This window comes from Pogona vitticeps, chromosome 2 (genome assembly GCF_051106095.1).
Source record: "Pogona vitticeps strain Pit_001003342236 chromosome 2, PviZW2.1, whole genome shotgun sequence".
NCBI lineage: Eukaryota > Metazoa > Chordata > Lepidosauria > Squamata > Agamidae > Pogona > Pogona vitticeps.
The window spans coordinates 3,571,759-3,579,461 of NC_135784.1; the positions used below are offsets into that span (position 1 = coordinate 3,571,759).

At 49.3% G+C, this 7,703-nt stretch overlaps 1 protein-coding gene across 1 annotated transcript; it reads right to left on the reverse strand.

Moving 5' to 3' along the window:
* Positions 1–217: 217 nt before the first annotated feature.
* On the reverse strand, positions 218–4,344 carry LOC144587278 (RLA class II histocompatibility antigen, DP alpha-1 chain-like). Its single transcript, XM_078387353.1, has 5 exons — positions 4,015–4,344; positions 3,330–3,584; positions 1,948–2,229; positions 1,334–1,475; positions 218–708 (listed from the first exon to the last, which is right to left on the reverse strand). Exons 1-5 carry the CDS (start codon positions 4,112–4,114, stop codon positions 705–707), a joined length of 783 nt encoding a protein of 260 aa, XP_078243479.1. The 5' UTR covers positions 4,115–4,344; the 3' UTR covers positions 218–704.
* Positions 4,345–7,703: the final 3,359 nt, after the last annotated feature.

A 7,703-nucleotide genomic window follows, 5' to 3' on the forward strand; every position in this document is an offset into this window, starting at 1 on the left:
TTATTATTATTATTATTATTATTATTATTATTATTATTATTATTATTTGATTGATTGATTGATTGATTGATTGATTGATTGATTGATTGATTGATTGATTGATTGATTGATTGATTGATTTCAGTGGCTTTCACCTTGAAATGGAAAGTTACAGCAAAACCAATGATTCAAAGCCTTATCCAGAACTTAAATGGAAAGAAACACTCCTGCAAACATATTCCCAAGATGTATATTTTATTTGTTTCCTTTGCCCTAGGCAGAATGTTAGGAAAGGAAAGCCACCCGAATGCCCGCAGTGCCAAAAAGTGGGAAATCTCTGGCAGTGGCTCCAGGATCAAACAGGGAAGCCTCCTGGCATGGGGAACCCTTCCCGAGTTGGGAGCCTCATCAGGGGAGCAGAATTAAGCACTTGAAAAGGTCTCCCCTTACAAGAAGCACTTGGGTTATGAAAAGCTCCAGGCTTCAAACTGTAGAGGATGTGCCCAGCAAAGGTCTGGGGAAGTGAGGGACCAGGAGGGAGCGGGCTCTTCGGGGAAGGAGGGGAAGGACCTCCATGACCCTCAGAGGTCAGAAGACAGAACAGCAGGCTTTTGGGAGCTGGTTCTAGCCGGAAAGCCTTTGCAAACGCCAGGAGCTCAGAAGAGGACCATCTGAGCCTCAGAGAAGTGGCTGGCAGGGAGAGGAGGTGGCCGGCTGTCCCTTGATCATCTGAAAAAGAACAAGGAGGACATGGTGAGGAAAAAGCTCCCAGTTCTCACGTGACTGGCGGATGGATATACTGTATATATTTTCTTGGCAAGTGTCACAATGGGTCTGGCCTTGGACTCAGCTTCATAAGGTGGAAAGGGCGACACTGTTTTGCTGCTCTTTGGTTCAAAGCCATTTCATTGGCACCCCAACCCATCTGTCACCCAAACGGGCAGACAGACAGAAGGCTGCGCCCCATATATTGAATAAAGGCACAGGCATGGTGCATGTCAAAACAAAGAACTCTGCCCTTCCTTCTACAGGTTGAAGCACCAAGATGTCCTGTGAGATCTCTACAAGGTGGTGTAGAACAGATCAGAATCTTATCTTTCTATCTCTATATATTTTTGTTTGTTTGTTTCGTTTGTTCCGTCTTCCCTCCCTCCCTCCCTCCCTTCGCCTTCCCTTGCCTTGGCTTTTCTTAGAATGGGGTGCAAAGTTCCTCTCAGCCATCTTGGAGATGGCGAGACTCAAGGACCGCCACGAAGGTGTGTGATCTTCCCACAGGATGGCACCGATCCCACTCACACCCTTGTAACCTCCATTTGGGGCTCGGTTTTGTGGGACCGAGATGGATTTGACTCACATGGTGCCGGCGCGATTGTTCCTCTTCCGGGCCTTGAAGAAGAGGATGGTGCCGGCAATGATGCCCAGGATGCCGAGGGTCAAGCCCAGGCCACAGAGGATGTTCTCCATCGTCTCAGAGACGGGAGGAGACACCTTGGGGGCTGAGGAGGAAAAAGGATGGGGGTCAGAGTCTTTGAACCAGGATTCCCACCCCTTTCCCACCACCTGACCCCAGTTTCTGTGGTTCTTCTCTGGAGCTGTTTCTTTTACTTCCTTCCCATTGGGAGAAATGTCTTCTGCTATCTTCTAGCAACCTGCCCCCCAAATGGGTCTGTGAGGGCTCTGTGCTGTTGGCACCCTTGTGTGGGACTGCTTTGCACAGGGGCAGATGTGCGCTCAGAGGTCTGCCTCCCCCTTGAGGCTCCACCTTGTCCTTATCCGAAGACTTAGAACTTCAGAGAAATTTGGAACGGTTGCCAGCCCCTCATCAAAGCCTAGAAGAAGGCTTCTCATCTTCCCTCACACAAAAATGCCAATATGTGTCCTGGTCCTCATCTTTTGGGGCCGAGTCATTTTCAGCTTTGAATCTGGTTCTCTGGTTTCTAAAGCCGGAGGAGACCGAATCCTGCTTACTCCAGATTTTGCTCAGACTCTCCTGGAGGCCCCAGTGGTCCACTTGGCAGGTGTAGAAGTCTCCTTCCTCGGGGACGAAGGCCAGGTAGGAGAACTTGCGGAAAGTCCAGTCCACGCTGGGGTAGAAGGCCGTCTCCTGCACGCCCTCCGAGACCACCTGCCCGTTCTTCAGCCAGGTGATGTTGAGCACTGGAGGGAAGAACCGGTCCACAAAGCAGATGAGCACGTTGGGGTCCCCCAATTCCACTGGGTCTTCGGCATATACGGTTGCTGAAGGAGGAGCTGAGGAAGAATATCAACAAAGTTAGTGGTCCTTGGGATCCAGAGCCCCGTTTCTTTCATGTGACCCCCCCCCCACATGATCTCGCTTCTTCCTGAATTCTTTTGCAGTTATTCTGCTTAAATGTATTGGATGGAGGGTTACCTTGAAGGTATCAAACTTGATGGAGTTTTGAGACAGTGTTCAAAGGAAACATGATCTTGCTTCTTCCTGAATGCTTTTGCACTCAAGGTATTTGGGATTTTGATTCCCCACTGGGCCTCCTGAGAGAAGATCCAGTCTGGGTGGCTTTGGGCAAACTCCACAGTCCCAGAATGCCCTCAGAAGAAGGGAATGGGAAACCACTTCTGAGTGTCTCTATCTAGACACCCCTACAAAGGGTTCCTACAAGGAGAAGCTAAGAAGATGAGCCCTCCTGGATCAGGCCAAGGGCCCATCTAGTCCGGCTTCCTGTCTCTCATGGTGGCCCCACCAGATGCCTCTGGGAGCACATGAGACCACGAGATCCCTGTCACCTGACCCCCCCCCCCACATGTGGCCTTTGGAGGTCTTTTCCTTCAAAGCCTGGAGGTTATACCTCCCCAACACGACTTGTCACCTGCAATGGACTTTCACTCCAGGAATCTGTCCCATCCACGTTGAAAGGCATCTAGGTCATATACCATCACCCCATCCTGTGGCAAGGAGTTTCACAGACGGAACAACACGCTGGGTCAAGAAATATTGTCTTTAGTCTCAACCAGTGGGTGTCCCCTGGTTGTGGTCTTGTGTGCGAGGGAAAAGAGCTTCCCTCTCTCCACTTGATCCACCCCCTGTGTAATTTTAGACATCTCCATCATGTCCCCCCTCAGGTGCCTTTCCTCTAGGCTAAAGGGCCCCAAATGCTGGAGGATGGGTGTGGAACAAAAACTGACCCAAACACATCGCACCTCCTTGAGTGTGACCATGGTCCTCTCTACGTGGAGGCGAGGTGATGCTCTGGAATCAGGCTCAGGAAGGTAGGGGGCATCCTGGGAGAAAGGATGAAGGGCAGGGCCAAAGGAGGGAGCGGGGGGGCAGGGGGAGGGAAAGGGAGGGGGTTCCCAGGTGCCCCTTCGCCTACCAGCCTCCGCCTGGGTCCTGTTGCTGCGCTTGATCATGATCCCCAGGTTGTTCTTCAGGACGGCCAGGTTGCCCAGCGCCCCCTGCACGTTAAAATCCATGAAGCGGGTCATCTCGGGCAGCCTCCAGACGTTCTGCTTCTGGTCCCAATCCACGTGGACGGTCTCCTCGTCGTCAAACTCGAACATGAGTTCCCCCGCCTCCTTCCTTGAAGGGAAGCTCTCCTGGAAGAAGTCCAGCTCCACCTCCCTGTGAACTGAACCGGGAGGAGCGCGGGAGAAGGAGAGAGAGAGAGAGAGAGAGCCAGGGAGGGGAGGATCAGGACCCCCGATCGCCACCACGGATTGAGAAGAAGCCCCTGTCTACCGCAGGGGAAGGACGTCCTTCAAGGCTTCGTCACGGAGTTCTGAAAGGGTCCTCCGGGAACTCCAGCATCCTCTGGGGTCTTTCGCTCACAGACCAGTCCCCAGACAGAAACGGCCTTGGGGGGGGGGGAGAGAATGCCTTCCCAAAGGACGTGACCCCCCCCCCCCCCGGAAGGAAGAAAGGACGGACGGACGGAGCCTAGCTTCTCTCCCGGCCCGGCTCCCTCTCCCTCTGCCCGATCCCCAGCGCCCGATGGGCTCCTCGCCCGCCCCCCCCCCGGGCCCTCCCCTCCTTCCCCCACTCTCCCCCCCCCTCCTCACCTTTCAGGGCGCCGGCCGCCGGCAGGGCGAGCAGGAGCGCCCAGAGCGCCAGGGGAGGGGCTCCTCCGCCTCGAGGGACCGGGGCTGCGGCTCGCTTCATCTCGGGTCGGGGGGGGAGGCGGCGGGAGAGGAAGGGGGCGCCGGAGGCGAAGAAGAAGAAGACTTCGGCCGCGCGCTCCCGCGGCTCCCCAAGAGATACTGAGGTTGGACGTGCGAGTAGAGGAGCCTCCTTTCCCCCTCCCCCCGGGTGGCTGGGCCAATGGGAAAAAGGCCCCGGCGATGACCAGCCGGTTGCCAGGCGGACGGGCCCGGCCCCCGATCCCCACCGGGAGAGCGAAGTGGGCGGGGGGGGGAAAGAGAGAGAAAGGGCGGGTCGGCGGTGCCCGTCTGCGCCTCGACCCCAGTCGGCACCGTTTCTGCCCTATCCTACCTGGCAACTGGTGATGCTGTTGAAATGCCAGGAATCTCACCTCAGCCAATGAAAAAAGGCGCCTCGGTGTGACCTGCTTGCCGCCAGGCGAAACTCGAGCACCCGGTCGGGAGACGGAATAGACAAGCACAACAGGCAAGAGCTGGCATTTGCGTTTTGTATTACTGTATATGTTTTTTTTTTCTTCTTTTAAAAATTTATTGATTAATAGTCTCTAACATACAAAAAAACAAAAAACACTAAAAAGGAGAAAAAAGGAAAACTTCAGGAGAGACAAGGAAAAAAAACAGACTACGTATACAGGAAAGAAAAACATAACTTACCCCTCTATTTAAAGTATCCCCACCCCCCTTTGGAGTCAAAGATTCCAGCCTCGTTAGCCCCTCCATTCTCCCTATATCCATTTGCTGTGTATATTAATTAGTTCATATATATATCATAAATTTCACCCTAAACTCCTGTCTTCTTCTGGGCCCAAATATATATTAGTCCCCAGCTTTGTTTTACATAGTCTCTTGGCTGTTCCCGTAATGCTTCTGATAGAGTGTCCAGTTCTGCCATGTCCCATAGCTTCTTTAGCAGTTCTTCCATCGTCGGAACCTCTTCTGTTTTCCATTTCTGGGCCCGGAGTAATCTAGCTGCTGTGAGTATATACATGAGACAATGCTTCAGTTTGTAATCATTTACTCCTGAAAGGACATTCAGTAATGCCATTTCAGGTTTTAGCTCTAACTTCTGCTGTGTAATTTCTTTTACTAAGTCCCATACCTGTGTCCAATAGATTTTGACCTTTTCACATGTCCACCACATATGATAATAAGTTCCTGCATTTATTCTACACTTCCAACATATATTGCTGTTACCCTCTGACATTTTTGCTAATCTTACAGGTGTATAATGCCATCTATAAAACATTTTGAGTGTATTTTCTCTTAGATTTGCTGGTTTCAAGATCTTACAGCTTTCTATCCACATCTTAGTCCAATTATCAAGGTCTACGTTATACCCAAAAATGTTTGCCCATTTTATCATTGTCTCTTTCACCCTCTCATCCTCTAGCTCATATTCTAGTAGATAAGTATACATTTTCTTAATTATTGCTTCATCCGTATATAACCACAGTCTGTCCACCTGGACTTTGCCCTTGAAAAAAACCACAGTCCTGTCCTTTTTTGTATCTTGATTCTAATTATGCCATTGACCACCAGTCAACTGCTATACCCATTTTTTCGAGCTCTTGTTTATCCCTTATCTCCAGTTCTTTTGTTATCAGATTTTCACATGTGGTTAACCTTCCTTTCTGATTCAGAGTTTTTGGTGAGAATGCTTCTATCAGTGCTACCCACATTGGAATTTTCCCATAAGTTTGTGTTTGAAATTTCTGCCATGCCATCCCTAAAGCCTTCCTTATAATATGCTCTCCAAACTGAGGGTGTTCCTTGTGTTTCCCATACCATATATATGCATGTCATCCCATCTTTAAGTCGTGTCCTTCTAATTTCAGAAGTATTTGATTTTCTAGAGTTATCCATTCCTTAATCCAGGTCATTGCACAGGCCTTATAATATATCTTTCAAATCTTGTAATAGTTTCAGTTTTATTGTTTGGCCTCTTGTGTTTCCAAAGGAAGTTTGTTGTTATTTTATCCACGCCCCCCTTTTGTTTCAGCGAGTGGGGTGGGGGCGGGGGTAGGGGGCAGTTCATGGGCTGGATCCTCTCTTCTCCAATTCCATGACCGAGGGGTGCAAGATGACGGGCTGGTCGGGGGCTTCATCTGGTTAGACGGGAAAGGGAAAGGGAAGGTATCTAGAATAAAGCCTTGTTTTTGCGTGGAAGCATCAGCTGCAGGGGGTGGTCACGTGGGGCACCCCACACCCACCAACACACTCACACACAGTGACGGCCCACCATCCCGGAGTAAAAGAAAGCCCTCCTCTCTCTTTCCCGTATCTCACTTTTGCTGCATCATAGAATCATGGAGTTGGAAGGGACCTCTGAGGCCATCCAGCCCAACCTCCTGCTCAGTGCGAAATAAAAGTAGATCAGAGAGATGGCAGTTCAGATTCATCCTGAATGCCTCATAAAAGCAAGAAAACAGGGCTAAAAGGGAGTTTGGGCTGTGTCCCGGATCGGACCCTAAACAGAGGTATCATCTGAAAATACATGCTTTGTGTTGTGGTGGTGCACATTACCCATGGGAATTATGCTCAAAAATGCAAGCAGGGCCTTCTTGGTGGCTGCTGCCAGACTTCCACTGGAGGCCAGCCTGGCTCCATCTCTTTTGGCCCCATTGTTCTCCTTGCAGTCCAGGGGACTCTCAAGAGCCTCCTCCAGTACCACAATTCAAAGGCATCAATTCTTCGGCGGTCAGCTTTCTTTATGGTCCAGCTCTCACTTCCATACATCACGACAGGAAAAACCATAGCTTTGACTATTTGGACTTTTATTGACAAGGTGATGTCTCTGCTTTTTAAGATGCTGTCTAGGTATGTCATTGCTTTCCTCCCAAGAAGCAGGCATCTTTTAATTTCATGGCTGCTATCACCATCTGCAGTGATCATGGAGCCCAAGAAAGTAAAATCTGTCACTGCCTCCATATCTTCCCCTTCTATTTGCCAGGAGGTGATGGGACCAGTGGCCATGATCTTAGTTTTTTTGATGTTGAGCTTCAGACCGTTTTTTCACTCTCTTCTTTCACCCTCATTACAAGGTTCCTTAATTCCTCCTCAATTTTTTGCCATCAGAGTGGTATCATCTGCTTATGTGAGGTTGTTAATATTTCTTTCGGCAATCTTAATTCCGGTTTGGGATTCCTCCAGTCCAGCCTTCTGCATGATGTATTCTGCATATAAGTTAAATAAGCAGGGGGACAATATACAGCCTTGTCGTACTCCTTTCCCAATTTTGAACCAATCAGTTGTTCCATATCCAGTTCTAACTGTTGCTTCCTGACCCACGTATAGTTTTCTCAGGAGATAGATAAGGTGGTCAAGCATTTGCCACATTTCTTAAAGGACTTGCCATAGTTTTCTGTGATCCACACAGTCAAAGGCCTTTGCATAATCAATGAAGCAGATGTAGATGGTTTTCTGGAACTCTCTGGCTTTCTCTTCGGGAAGCCTTTCCGTTAGTGACTGGCTGGATTACGTTTTCATATTTAAATATTTTAACTAATTTTTTAATAAATAATGCTTTCATTTAATTTTTTTAAGACATGTGTAACATACTGCTTTTTGCTTTTAAATGTCTTTTTTTTAAA